This window comes from Heptranchias perlo, chromosome 30 (genome assembly GCF_035084215.1).
Source record: "Heptranchias perlo isolate sHepPer1 chromosome 30, sHepPer1.hap1, whole genome shotgun sequence".
Lineage (NCBI taxonomy): Eukaryota > Metazoa > Chordata > Chondrichthyes > Hexanchiformes > Hexanchidae > Heptranchias > Heptranchias perlo.
The window spans coordinates 31,113,919-31,129,106 of record NC_090354.1 but is presented as its reverse complement, the minus strand read 5'-3'; the positions used below and the strand labels follow the sequence as shown (position 1 = coordinate 31,129,106).

General features: G+C 46.1%; 1 protein-coding gene across 1 annotated transcript in view; it reads left to right on the top strand.

The window, feature by feature from the left end:
* The window catches only part of LOC137300033 (potassium voltage-gated channel subfamily H member 6-like), a 185,093-nt gene extending 171,331 nt beyond the window's left edge, over positions 1-13,762 (top strand). The window contains exons 13-15 of the mRNA XM_067969125.1: positions 7,699-7,882; positions 10,611-10,806; positions 11,288-13,762. Coding sequence (XP_067825226.1) covers positions 7,699-7,882; positions 10,611-10,806; positions 11,288-11,551 — 644 coding nt within the window. The 3' untranslated portion in view covers positions 11,552-13,762. The remainder of the gene's footprint in view (positions 1-7,698; positions 7,883-10,610; positions 10,807-11,287) is intronic.
* Positions 13,763-15,188: the final 1,426 nt, after the last annotated feature.

Genomic DNA, 15,188 nt, shown 5'->3' with positions numbered 1-15,188 from the left:
AACAGCCTCTCACTATCTACCCTGTCAAGCCCTCTCGGAATCTTACATGTTTCAATGAGATCACCTCTCATTCTTCTAAATTCCAGAGAGTATAGGCCCATTTTACTCAATCTCTCCTCATAGGACAACCCTCTCATCCCAGGAATCAATCTAGTGAACCTTTGTTGCACCACCTCTAAGGCAAGTATATCCTTCCATAGGTAAGGAGAACAAAACTGTAGACAGTACTCCAGGTGTGGTCCCACCAGAGCCCTAGATAATTGCAGCAAGACGTCCTGACTCATACTCCAACCCCGAGCCACAGAAAGAGATATTAGGACAGATGCCCACAACCTTGGCCAAAGAGGTCAGAGTCAAAAATTCAGCCCCTCAGGCCTGCTCCGACATTCAATTAGATCACGGCTGATCTGTACCTCAACTCCATTTACCCGCCTTTGCTCCATATCCTTTGATACCCAAGAGAACTCTATCGACCTCAGCCTTGAAAGCTCCAATTATCCACCAGCATCCACAGCCTTTTGGGGGAGAGAATTCCACATTTTTCCACCTGCAACTCAACCTATACCAATACAGCAAAGGCTATGGGCCCTGACAACATCCCGGCTGTAGTGCTGAAGACTTGCGCTCCAGAACAAGCCGCGCCTCTAGCCAAGATGTTCCAGTACAGCTACAACACTGGCATCTACCCGACAATGTGGAAAATTGCCCAGGTATGTCCTGTCCACAAAAAGCAGGACAAAACCAATCTGGCCAATTACTGCCCCATCAGTCTACTCTCAATCATCAGCAAAGTGATGGAAGGTGTTGTCAACAGTGCTATCAAGCGGCACTTACTCACCAATAACCTGCTCACCGATGCTCAATTTGGGTTCTGCCAGGACCACTCGGCTCCAGACCTCATTACAGCCTTGGTCCAAACATGGACAAAAGAGCTGAATTCCAGAGGTGAGGTGGGAGTGATTGCCCTTGACATCAAGGCAGCATTTGATCGAGTGTGACACCAAGGAGCCCTCGTAAAATTGAAGTCAATGGGAATCGGGGGAAAATTCTCCAGTGGTTGGAGTCATACCTAGCACAAAGGAAGATGGTAGTGGTTGTTGGAGGCCAATCATCACAGCCCAGGACATTGCTGCAGGAGTTGCTCAGGGCAGTGTCCTAGGCCCAACCATCTTCAGCTGCTTCATCAGAGTCTAAACACCTCCCCTTGACATTCAACGGCATTACCATTGCCGAATCCCCCACCATCAACATCCTGGGGGTCACCCTTGACCAGAAACTTAACTGGACCAGCCATATAAATACTGTGGCTACGAGAGCAGGTCAGAGGCTGGGTATTCTGCGGCGAGTGACTCACCTCCTGACTCCCCAAAGCCTTTCCACCATCTACAAGGCACAAGTCAGGAGTGTAATGGAGTACTCTCCACTTGCCTGGATGAGTGCAGCTCCAACAACACTCAAGAAGCTCGACACCATCCAGGACAAAGCAGCCCGCTTGATTGGCACCCCATCCACCACCCGAAACATTCACTCCCTTCACCACCGGCGCACTGTGGCTGCAGTGTGTACCATCCACAGGATGCACTGCAGCAACTCACCAAGGCTTCTTCGACAGCACCTCCCAAACCCACGACCTCTACCACCTAGAAGGACAAGAGCAGCAGGCACATGGGAATAACACTACCTGCACACTCCCCTCCAAGTCACACACCATCCCAACTTGGAAATATATCGCCGTTCCTTCATCGTCGCTGGGTCATAATCCTGGAATTCCTTCCTAACAGCACTGTGGGAGAACCTTCACCACACGGACTGCAGCGGTTCAAGAAGGCGGCTCACCACCACCTTCTCAAGGGCAATTAGGGATGGGCAATAAATGCCGGCCTCGTCAGTGACGCCCACATCCCATGAACGAATAAAAAAACAAATTTCTGAGCCAAACACGTGACTTTCTGTCTCAGGAATTATCACTGAGAAACATGATTTATTTTGCTCTCGAAAGTTTGCGAAAGCTAAAGACCACAGTTGCTGGAGAAGATCCTGCCTACCACAGGAAGTGATGTAAGGGAGCTGCACAGGCACAGCTCTGAAGGGCAAAGTGACTTCCTGTTATGTCCAAAGAGCCAAGTGTGTCACACAGTTTCTCACCAGGGTCACTGTGCTCAGACTGACACAGACAGTAACCCGATCCCTTGGAAAGAGTCTGTTCAGTTTAGCCTCAGTGCCAATTCTAGTTGGGAAATGGCCCATTGGGCAGTTAGGCCACTATCCCATAGAACAGAGAAGAGGATGCAGTAAAGGAGGAGGTAGTAGCGATTTTGGATAGGATAAAAATAGATAAACAGGAGGTACTTAAAAGATTGGCAGTACTCAAAGTAGAAAAGTCACCCGGTCCGGATGGGATCCATCCTAGATTACTGAGGGAAGTAAGGGTGGAAATTGCGGAGACTCTGGCCACAATCTTCCAATCCTCCTTAGATATGGGGATGGTGCCAGAGGACTGGAGGATTGCAAATGTTACACCCCTGTTCAAAAAAGGAGAGAGTGATAAACTCGGCAATTACAGGCCAGTCAGCCTAATGTCACTGCTGGGGAACTTTTAGAGACAATAATCCAGGACAAAAAAATTACATTTGGAAAAGTCTGGGCTAATAAATGAAAGTCAGCTCAGATTGTTAAAGGAAAATCTTGTTTAACTAACTTGATTGAGTTCTTTGATGAAGTAACGGAGAGGGTTGGTGAGGGTAGTGCAGTTGATGTTGTGTATATGGACTTTCAAAAGACATTCGATAAAGTACCACATAATAGACTTGTTACCAAAATTAAAGCCCATGGGATTAAAGGGACAGTGGCAGCGTGGTACAAAATCGGCTGAGAGAGAGAAAGCAGAGAGTAGTGGAGAACGGTTGTTTTTCAGACTGGAGGAAAGAATACAGTGGTGTCCCCCAGGGGTCGGTATTAGGACCACTGCTCTTTTTGATATATATTAATGACCTGGATTTGGGTATAGAGGGTATAATTTCAAAGTTTGCAGATGACACGAAACTCAGAAATGTAGTAAACAATGCAGAGGATAAAAACATACTTCAGGAGGACATCGATAGACTGGTGAAATTGGAAGACACATGGCAAGTCAAATTTAATGCAGAGAAGTGTGAAGTGATATTATTTGGTAGGAAGAATGAGGAAAGGCAATATAAACTAAATGGTACAATTTTAAAAGGAATGCAGGAACAGAGTGACCTGGGGTTGTACGTATACAAATCTTTGAAGGTGGCAGGACAAGATGAGAAGGCTGTTAAAAAAGCATATGGGATCCTGGGCTTTATTAATAGAGACACTGTACAAAAGCAAGGAAGTTATGCTAAAACTTTATAAAACACTGATTTGGCCACAACTGGAGTATTGTGTCCAATTCTGGGCACCACACTTTAGGAAGGATGTCAAGGCCTTGGAGAGGGTGCAAGAGAGATTTACTAGAATGGTGCCAGGGATGTGGAGAGATTGGAGAAGCTGGGGTTGTTCTCCTTAAACCAGAGGATACAGATTTAAGGTGACCGGCAAAAGAGCCAGAGGCAACATGAGGAAACATTTTTTTTACGCAGCGAGTTGTTGTGATCTGGAATGTCCTGCCTGAAAGGATGGTGGAAGCAGATTCAATAATAATTTTCAAAAGGGAATTGGATAAATACTTGAAGGACCATGTGGAAAGAGCAGGGGAGTGGGACTAATTGGATAGCTCTTTCAAAGAGCCGGCACAGGCAAGGTGGGCCGAATGGCCTCCTCCTGTGCTGTACCTACTATGATACTATGAGCACGTTGGCAGGCGATAGCGAATCGGTAGAGCATTTACACCCTGCCCGGTGATGTCACTGGAAGAGAAAATCTGGGCGGGAGGTAAACCGGGCGGCCGATTCACTGTGACCCGTTTTACATTACCATCCAAGATCAGTTTCAACCTCATGAATGCACAGGAGCTGCGTCTGAAAATGTTGCTGTCCTTCATTCAGCTAGCACAGATTTATTAAAGGCAAATCGTGTTTAACTAACTTGATAGAGTTTTTTGATAAGGTAACAGAGAGGGTAGATGAGGGCAATGCAGTTAATGTGGTGTATATGGACTTTCAAAAGGCGTTTGATAAAGTGCCGCACAGTAGGCTTAGCATCAAGATTGAAGCACTTGGAATAGAGGGGGCAATGGCAACATGGATACAGTATTGGCTAAGGGACAGGAAACAGAGAGTAGTGGTGAACGGTTGTTTTTCGGACTGGAGGGAGGTGTACAGTGGTGTTCCCCATGGGTCAGTGCTGGGACCACTGCTTTTCTTGATATATATTAATGACTTGGACTTGGGTGTACAAGGCACAGTTTCAAAATTTGCAGATGACACAAAACTTGGAAGGGTAGTGAACAGTGAGGAGGATAGTGATAGACTTCAAGAGGATATAGACAGGCTGGTGGCATGGGTGGACACGTGGCAGATGAAATTTAACGCAGAAAAATGTGAAGTGATACATTTCGGTAGGAAGAACAAGGAGAGGCAATATAAACTAGAGGGTACAACTCTCAAAGGGGTACAGGAACGAGAGATCTGGGGGTATATGTGCATAAATCGTTGAAGGTGGCAGGGCAGGTTGAGAAAGTGGTTAAAAAAGCATACGGGATCCTGGGCTTTTTAAATAGAGGCATAGAGTACAAAAGCAAGGAAGTTATGATGAACCTTTATAAAACACTGGTTCAGCCATTACTGAAGTATTGTGTCCAGTTCTGGGCACCGCACTTCAGGAAAGATGGGAAGGCCTTAGAGAGGGTGCAGAAGAAATTTACTAGAATGATTCCAGGGATGAGGGACTTTAGTTACGTGGATAGACTGGAGAAGCTGGGTTTGTTCTCCTTGGAACAGAGACGGCTGCGAGGAGATTTGATAGAGGTATTCAAAATCATGAAGGGTCTAGACAGAGTAGAGAGAAACTATTCCCATTGGTGGAAGGGTCAAGAATCAGAGGACATAGATTTAAGGTGATTGGCAAAAGAACCAAAAGTGACATGAGGAAAAACTTGTTTACACAGCGAGTGGTTATGATCTGGAATGCACTGCCCGAGGGGGTGGTGGAGGCAGATTCAATCATGGCCTTCAAAAGGGAACTGGATAAGTACTTGAACAGAAAAAAATTGCAGGGCTATGGGGAAAGGGCAGGGAGTGGGACTAGCTGGATTGCTCTTGCAGAGAGCCGGCATGGACTCAAAGGGCCGAATGGCCTCCTTCTGTTCTGTAACCCTTCTATGATTCTACGATTCACTGACAGACTCTGGAAGAGTCGTGATCAACAACAACAACTTGCATTTATATCGCGCCTTTAACGTAGTAAAATGTTCCAAGGTGCTTTATAGGAGCAATTATGAGACAAAATCTGACATCGAGCCACATAAAGAGATATTAGGATAGGTGATCAAAAGTTTGGTCAGAGGTAGGTTTTAAGGAGCATCTTAAAGGAGGAGAGAGAGGTAGAGAGGCGGAGAGGTTTAGGGAGTGAATTCCAGAATTTAGGGCCTAGGTAGCTGAAGGCACTGCCACCAATAGTGGAGCAATGGAAATCAGGGATGCGCAAGAGGCAAGAATTGGAGTAACACAGAGATCTCGGAGGGGTGTAGGGCTGGAGGAGGTTACAGAGATCAGGAGCAGCGAGGCCATGGAGGGATTTGAACACCAGGATGAGAATTTTAAAATCGAGACATTGCCAGACTGGGAACCAGTGTAGGTCAGTGAGCAGAGTGGTGATGGGTGAATGGGACTTGGACTGAGTTAGGATACGGGCAGCAGAGTTTTGGAAGAGCTCAAGTTTACAGAGGGTAGAAAGTAGGAGGCCAGCCAGGAGAGCATTGGAATAGTCGAGTCCAGAGGTAACAAAGGCATGGATGAGGGTTTCAGCAGCAAGTGAGCTGTTGTTACAGAGGTGGAAGTAGGCGGTCTTGGTGATGGAGAGGATCTGGGGTCGGAAGCTCAGCTCGGGGTCAAATAGGACGACAAGGCTGCGAACAGTCTGGTTCAGCCTCAGATAGTGGCCAGGGAGAGGGAAGGAGTCGGTGGCTAGGGAACGGAGTTTGTGGCGGAGACCAACGGCTTCGGTCTTCCCAATATTTAATTGGAGGAAATTTCTGGTTCTCCAATACTGGATGTCGGACAAGCAGCGTGACAAATCATAGGCAGTGGAGGGGTCGAGGGAGATGGTGGTGAGGTAGAGCTGGGTGTCGTCAGAGTACATGTGGAACCTGACATTGTGTTTTTGAATGATGTCGCCGAGTGGCAGTATGTAAAGTGTGGGCTAGAGAGTGAATCCTGAACCCACATGCTGTAGCTACGGTGAGTTTAAGAGATCTTAGCTGGGCTATACCACTGAGAGCGATTCCCGACTGTGGAGTGTTATCTTATTTTTATGTTAGCTTTGTGCTCATCGGGGTGAGAGAAGTTTGTGTTGGGAATAGAATACTTTCCAGTTCAGCCACCCACTGTCCCACACTTCCAGGACAGGTACAGCACGGGTTAGATCCAGAGTAAATCTCCCTCTGTCACTTTTTAGCCAATTCCCCGATCTTATCAATATCCCTTTACAGCTTCCTTTGGTCTCCTAAAGAATTAACTAGATCTCCTATTTTAGTATCATCTGCAAATTTCTACACCATTCCCTCTAGCCCTTTATCCAAATCGTTGATGTACACAGTGAACAAAAGTATCCCCAGAACTGAATCCTGTGGGACACCACTACACACGTCCAAACACTCTGCTCTCTGTTTTCTCCCTTCGAACCAATTTTTAATCCAGTTTGCTATCCTCCCCCCAATTCCATATTCCTTCATCATCTCTAGTAATTCCCCATGTGACACTTTGTCAAAGGCTTTCCTGAAGTCCATGTACACTCCATCCACTGCAGACAGAAAACATTTTCATCCCATCAATCTGGGCTGAACTTGAACCCTGAATGTACTGAGCAGAAACTCAGAGCGGCAGGAAAAGTCTCTGTGTTTAATGGTCCGGTGAGTGGAACATAGGAACAGGAGAGGCCATTCAGCCCCTTGAGCCTGTTAACATAGGAACAGAAGGAGGCCATTCAGCCCCTCGAGCCTGTTCCACTAATCAATGAGATAATTCCTAATCCTTGAGATTACCTGCTCCTTCGAGCAGAAAAGGTTGAGAGGAGATTTGATATAGGTGTTCAAAATCATGAAGGGTTTAGATAAAGTAAATAAAGAGAAACTGTTCCCATTGGCGGAAGGGTCGAGAACCAGAGGACATGGATTTAAGGTGATTGGCAAAAGAACCAAAGGCCACATGAGGAAAAACTTTTTTACCCAGCGAGTGGTTACGATCTGGAATGCATTGCCTTGAAAGGGTGGTGGAGGCAGATTCAATTGTGGCTTTCAAAAAGGAGTTGGATAAATACTTGAAGGGAAAGAATTTGCAGGGCTACGGGGACAAAGCGGGGGTAAAGGACTAACTGGATTGCTCTAACAAAGAGCCAGCACGGGCTCGATGGGCCAAATGGCCTCCTTTTGTGCTGTTATGATTCTATGATAATTTTCACTTCAACCCCATTTACCTGCCTTTGCTCCATATCCCTTGATGCCCTTACCCAACAAAAATCTATCGACCTCGAGCGTGAAATTTCTCTGCAGTTTGAACCTGAGCCTCTTTCTCTCGTCAGGTACTTTCACGAGTGTGTCGAACATGTTCAGCTTCTGGGGTGAGAGAAAAGGCAGCCAGTTCTCGGAGTCACACAGGCGTTCGATGTCAGCTCACGCTAACCTGGGGACGGTATCCAGCATGGAGGAGAGGGCCAGGATAAAGGTGGAATCCAGGCTAGAGATGCTCCATGCACAGCTGAACAGGTGAGACCAACACACGAGGATGGGCGGTCGGCCGGTCTGTAACCAGTTCAGTCAACTCCAGCACTCAGTGGGAGTCTAGACCTCTCGTCCTCTCACCTCAAGATCAGAGTTACACGAGGGTAGGGACTGTGGTGATAATTCCACACCATGTTTGCACCGTTCTGTGTGATCTGTACCAGTTCTATTACACTAGTGATGCCACACTTTTACTGCCTGCTCATTTCCTTGTGACGTTGGGGAAAGCAGCACTCCACACGTGTTCACTCACACGTCCTCACACTCATCCTGACACCATGTACTCACACTTGTCCTCACACCATGTACTCACACTCGTCCTCACACCATGTATTCACACTCGTCCTCACACCATGTACTCACACTCGTACTCACACCATGTACTCACACTCGTACTCACATAGGGACTCACACTAATACTCTCACGTTCATACACCTGTGCTTACTCATACTCACACTTGTCTTCTCACTCGTACTCACATATATTATACACCCATGCTGACACACATACTTTCACACTTATTCTCACACCTATGCTTACACATTTACACACAGAAATACTGTTGCACTCCTGACACACATTCTGTCACACTCATGCTCACACTCATATACCTGTTCACATACTCTCACACACATACTGACACACATACTCTTACTCATGCTCAAAAACACGCTCACACACAGAGCGCGCTCCAACCAGGAGGCCCGATATTGGTCCTCGGGCCTCATTAACATTATTTGGGCGAGCTGCCGGAGCCTGTCGCAGTTCCACAGGCTGCTCGCCCTGTTTAAAGAGGTGAATTTCAGGCCTCGCTGGCAGCGGCCCGAAGACAAGTCGTGGGAGGGGGATGTTTGGGAGAGGTGGTGGGGGGGGGGGGGGGGGGGGGGAGTGCACCGATTGGGATACTCCAGAGTCGGAGGGAGCATTCCCACCCCTCCTGGCTTCACAGCAACGATTTGTAAAATGTTTTTTTTAAACTGACCTTTTCTTGGTTCAGGCTGCAGTGGTCCCTGGAGATCCCAGACCGGATCAGACCCAACTCCACAAATCTGTTTCCATGAACAAGATTGCTTTCTCTGCAAATCAGATGTCACAATATTGGCTCTTATTGCACCCATTTTATGCCTCTAAAACAGACACAACGAGGTTCAATTTCTAGCCCACCCTCTCTGAGCCATACAGGTGGGAGCTGTACGTGGAAGTCCTCCCCTGCACCATTGGGGATCTGGGATGGAGAGTGTTGCATGGAGCAATAGCGACAAACCATTATTTAAGCCACTTCACGGACTCCCAGGCCGCCTTATGACTATTACGGCCTGGATGAGTCCGTGTATCACGTTTATATGGAGTGTGAGACATAGCAGCCCCTGTTTCACTATTTGAAGGGCCTGCTCCTCAAGTTCTGGCTGCACTTCAGTCCCACCCGGTATCTGCCGGTAAGCTTGAGACTTTCCGCAACCGGTGGGCACCGCAGGGACTTGAGTGCATCATCGAGCAGGACAAAGGCATTTTGGTTTAATTGGTGTGATTGGGTGTTTCAAACAAAAAAAACCCTAGCTACGCCTTAATGGTACTGTAACCCTAGCAACTGGTTAATGGAACCATAACCCTAGAAATGAGTTAATGGCACCATAACCCCAGCAATGGGATAATGGCATGGTGTCCCCAGCAACGAGTTAATGGAACCGTAACCCTAGCAACAAGTTAATGGAACCGTAACCCTAGCAACGAGTTAATGGAACCGTAACCCTAGCAACGAGTTAATGGACCCGTAACCCCAGTGACCAGTCAATGCTTTTAGGAGATGAATAGAGAGAACTACAGGTGGTATAGTTTTAATAGGGAACATTCACTCATGCTATGAATGCTGGGATAGTGCCACTTCCATTGCATCCTTTGTTTACTCTCACTCTCCGGCCAGAGAAAGCAAAAGAAAAGGCAAAATCTGGAAATCACCTGAGCAGCACAGGCAGCAGATCCCAATCCCAGGGGGAATATCAATCCTGGGGTGGGGGATATCAATCCTGGGGGGGGGGCGAGGAAGGATGGATATAAATCCTGGATGGGGGCAGACCATGATCATCCACATTTGATTTCACACCAAGAGCAGGATTGTGGTTCACCCTGTGCAGGCACCATGTAATTGGAGAATAGGCCCGAGCCTGATTTATTCTTTATTCCAGTGTCTCCATTAGAGCCTTGGCCTCTCCCGTTTGCTGAAGGTACTTTCAGATTTTTGCTTCTGTGATCTGCATTGAATCAGCTCAGAAATGAGATTGCACAGGTTCCCAGTGAGCCCATTACCAGCCCCCGGAGGGCAGGGACCCTCATCCTCTCAGCCTTTGGCCTGAGAGTTAAATAAACTGGTGGGACTGGGGCAGGGGAAGGGGTGAGGTGGCTGTCGGCTGTAACTATCCTTTTAACCCTTGGGTACAAGTCCAGCCCAGACTGATGGGATGAAAACTGCCCCCATCTGTTGGCTGGAAGGGTCCCAGGTGAGATAACATGAGACCTGAGGCCTGGGCAGTGTCCAGCACTGGGCCTACTTGGACTTTCCCACTAACTCTCCCACCCTACGTGGCCTGGCATCTCAGAAACTGAGCGTTCCCCAGAAGATAAATAACGTCAGTGAAGCAAAGGTTGTTCGAGGACCTCAGATGTCCCTGAGTCCGGGAAACCCCAGCTAACGGCACCTCTGGATCCTTCCCACAGGCTGGAGACCAGGATGACGGCCGATATCAACATCATCCTGCAGCTCCTGCAGAGACAGGCAGTGCCCGTGCCCCCGGCGTACAGCGCTGTCTCACCAGCATCAGACCCCATCGAAATGTGCTCCCCGTTATCAGCAGAATCCAAGCTGTCGCCCTCTGTTCAACCTGCGACTCCACTTCAAGCATCTCCTCTGGAGGTAAGTCCATCTTAATTATTGAAAGGAGTCAATCTGTCTGCTATTGAAGGTCCATTTCCTATCACCTGATTGGCCAATGGTAACCACATGACCATTAATGCCACATCGTTAGCAACGACCAATCAGGTTGGTACAAATTGATTGTAAAGTGGCCATGCACAAAGCCACATCCACAATAAGCCGATAGTGAGGGGTCGCCAACTCTGATTGGACGAGGGCAGGTTTCATCACATGACCTCCCACCTCCTGGCGTCCCAGGCGCTGAGTCCCTGCCTCGGGGGGGGGGCCTTGAGATGATCAGGGTGGGAGTGGGGGGTCTTGGGTCTTGTGTTGATCGGGGGTCTCGTGTTGATTGAGGGGTTTTCACCCCCACCTCCAGCAAGATTAGAAAAGTGAAACAGTTTCGCCCCCTTAGGTCTGCACAGTGAGAATCAACATAATTAGCACAACATTCCTCATGGAATTCTGCTTCTTTCCCCAGAGTCCATGCTACGTCAAGTTGGTGAAATCCCGGGAATCCTTGTCTAGCGGAGCCCAGCTGACCGCGGCTCCGGATCAAACCGTGACCCGACATCCTCCACCCGAACCACACCTTCCCCTGGGGGCACAGCTTCAGAGACCGACTCCCTCACCCGCTGGCATCAGCCCGTCTCGCTTTCCCTCGCTCCCAGAGTATTTGGAAAGTTGCAGCACATGTACAGACATTAAGAGACACGTGTCGGACCCAGTCCTCCCGGGCAGTTAGGGGCTCACCGGGAGTTAGCAGGAACTTCACCTCGCTCCATCCTGTTTTCTAACCAGACTGCAGAGAACGGTGCTGCCTCAGGGTCCCGTACTGGTCTTGATTTTACACAGCGGATGGGAGATTGTGTGAGATTGTTTCACTAAACCTGCTGCAGGACGTCAAACAAATCGGGCTGTGTCAGAATTAAGAGACGAAGAGGAAACGGAGCAAACCCAATCGACTCATTTTTAATTCTACCACTTTTTTTAAAAAAAGTATTTATCATCATCCACAGGAAAAGAAAACAGCAGCCATTCTGTGAACAGTCTCAGGATATTTCAAAAACTTTGCCCACAGCTGTGAAATAGGTCTCATTGCAGATGGGCAATGTTTGTTAATGAAGTGAATTCAAAACTGGATATTGTTGGGCAGTAATCAATCAATTGAAGGCAGCACATTGGGTCAGAGAGAAGCTTTACTCTGTATCTAACCCGTGCTGTACCTGCCCTGGGAGTGTTTGATGGGACAGTGTAGAGGGAGCTTTACTCTGTATCTAACCCGTGCTGTACCTGCCCTGGGAGGGTTTGATGGGACAGTGTAGAGGGAGCTTTACTCTGTATCTAACCCGTGCTGTACCACCCCTGGGAGTGTTTGGTGGACAGTGTAGAGGGAACTTTATTCTGTATCTAACCCAAGCTGTACCTACTATGGGAGTGTTTGATGGGACAATGTAGAGGGGGCTTTATTCTGTATCTAACCCATTCTGTACCTGCCCTGGGAGTGTGTGATGGAGCACTGTAAAGGGAGTTTTGCTTTCTACCTGTGCTGTGGGAACACTGGGGTAACTTTATATTTTGTCGATGGTGTTGAGCGGGTGGTAGCGGATCGACCGCCTGTTAGACACTCCGCCTGATTTTCCTTCCAATTGAAGACACTGGACTATTGGGCGGGGTGTTTAAAGGGCGGCTGATCCAATATCGCCCGTTGCACACCGTCACCGAGAGTTAAAATTACCCCCACCGAGTTACATTGAGTTACATCAAGTCTACAGCACAAAAACAGGCCATTCGACCCAACTGGTCATTGCCGGTGATTATGCTCCACACGAGCCTCCTCCCTCCCTACTTCATCTAACCCTATCAGGATACGCTTTTATTCCTTTCTCCCTCATGTGCTTATCTAGCTTCCCTTTAAATGCATCTATGCTATTCACCTCAACTACTCCTTGTGGTAGCAGGTTCCACATTCTAACTACTCTTTGGATAAAGAAGTTTCTCCTGAATTCCCTATTGAATTTATCAGTGACTATCTTATATTGATGACCTCTAGTTTTGGTCTCCCCCACAAGTGGAAACATTTTCTCTACATCTACTCAATCAAACCCTTTCATTATCGTAAAGACCTCTATCAGGTCACCCCCTCAGCCTTCTCTTTTCTGGAGAAAAGAGCCCCAGCCTGTTCAGCCTTTCCTGATAAGAATGTCCTCTCAGTTCTGGTAGCATCCTTGTGAATCTTTTTTGCATCTTCTCTAATGCCTCCATAGCTTTCTATAGTATGAAGACCAGAACTGTCAGCAATACTCCAAGTTTGGTCTAACCAAGGTTCCATACAAGTTTAACATAACACCTCTCTGCTTTTCAATTCTATGCCTTAGAAATGAACCCCAATGCTTGTTTTGCCTTTTTATGGCCTTATTAACCTGCGTCTCTACTTTTAGTGATTTGTGTATCAGTACCCCAAGATCCCTTTGCTCCTGTACCCCATTTAGACTCTTATTATCCAAGCAGTATGTGGCCTCCTTGTTCTTCCTACCAAAATACACCACCTCACACTTTTCTATATTGATATTTATTACAATTGCACACCCATTCTGCAAGTTTATTGATGTCTTCGTGCATTTTGACACATTCTTCCTTTGTATTAACTACACCCCCCATATGGTGTCGTCTGCAAATTTTGAAATTGTACTTCTGATTTGAAGTCCAAATCATTAATATAAATTGTGAACAACAGTGGTCCCAGCACCGATCCCTGTGGAACACCACTTCCTACCTTTTGCCAGTCTGAGTAACTACACTTAATCCCTATTCTCTGATTTCTGTTTTTAGCTAGCTTGCTATCCATTCTGCTACCTGACCCCTGACTCCACATGCTCTGACCTTAGTCATGAATCTACAATGTGGTAACTTATCGAAGGCCTTTTGAAAATCCAAATATATTACATCTACCACATTACCCTTGTCTACTCTTTCAAGGAATTCAATAAGGTTGGTCAAGCATGACTTTACCTTTTGAAATCCGTGCTGACTATTGTATATTATATTTTTGGTTTCTAGATGTTTTTCTATTACATCTTTGAGTAAAGATTCCATTATCTTTCTTACCACCGACATTAAGCTTATTGTTCTATAGTTCCCTGGATTTGTTCTATCTCCCTTTTTAAATATAGGAATCACATTAGCTGTCCGCCAGTCCTCTGGCACTATTCCCTTTTCTAATGAATTTTTATAGATATGTAATGGTGCCTCTGCTATCTATTCACTAACTTCTTTTAATATGCGCAGATGCAATCCATCCGGACCAGGGGTTTTATCCTCTCTAAGTTTGATTAGTTTCTCAATTATCTTCCCGCTTTCTATCTTAAAAGTCTTTATATCTTTTTTGATCTTTACTTCTAATGTCCTGCCCACCTTGTTTGGCAAAGTAATTATACAATATTTCTGCCATTTCACTGTCATTACTGTGAGTTTATCTTGGCCCTATCCCTATCCTGATTTTTCTTTTGTTATTTATGTGTCTGTAGAATACTTTACTATTTCTTTTTATATCCCTTGATAATTTAATTTCTAGTTCCTCTTTGCTTTCCTAATTGTTTTTTTGAATTCTTTCCTAACCTCTTTGTATTCCCTTTTGTCATCTCTCCTTTATTGTCTGTGTACTTAAAATATGCCTTTTTCTTTAGATTCACTTTCATCCTTATCTCTTTATTTATCGATAGTGTTTCATTATTGATTAGTTTGTTCTTGTTTTTTAGAGGAATATATTTCTCCTGAACTCTATTGTTTACCGTTTTAAATATTTCCCACTGCTGTTCTATCTCTTTGTCTGTCAGTATTTTTTTCCAGTTTACCTTCCCTAGTTCCATTCTCATCCCCTCAAAATTAGCTTTCTTCCAATCAATGACTTTGGTCTTTGTTTTACTTATGTCTTTCTCAATCATTATTTTAAACCTTACTATGTTATGATTGCTATTGCCTAGATGTTCCCCTATACTTATTGCTTTCATCTGCTCTGGTTCATTTCCCAATACTAGATCCAACAGTGATTCCTCTCTTGTTGGGCTTCTCACATACTGGGTAAGAAAGGAGTCCTGTACACACTAAAAACCCCATTCCCTTTACCCCTTTCCCTACCTCTTCTTTCCAGTTTATTTGAGGGTAGTTGAAATCTCCCATGATTATTATTCAATGTTTTTTACCCATTTCATAAATTTGTCTACATATTTCTTCCTCCACTTCCCTTCCACTATTCGGCGGTCTGTAGAATAAACCTATTAACATGATCGATCCCATCTTATCCTTTGTCTCAATCCATATGGATTCTGTTTCTATTTTAATGTTAGTTATATCCCTTTTTTCTACTGCCATTATGTTGTCTC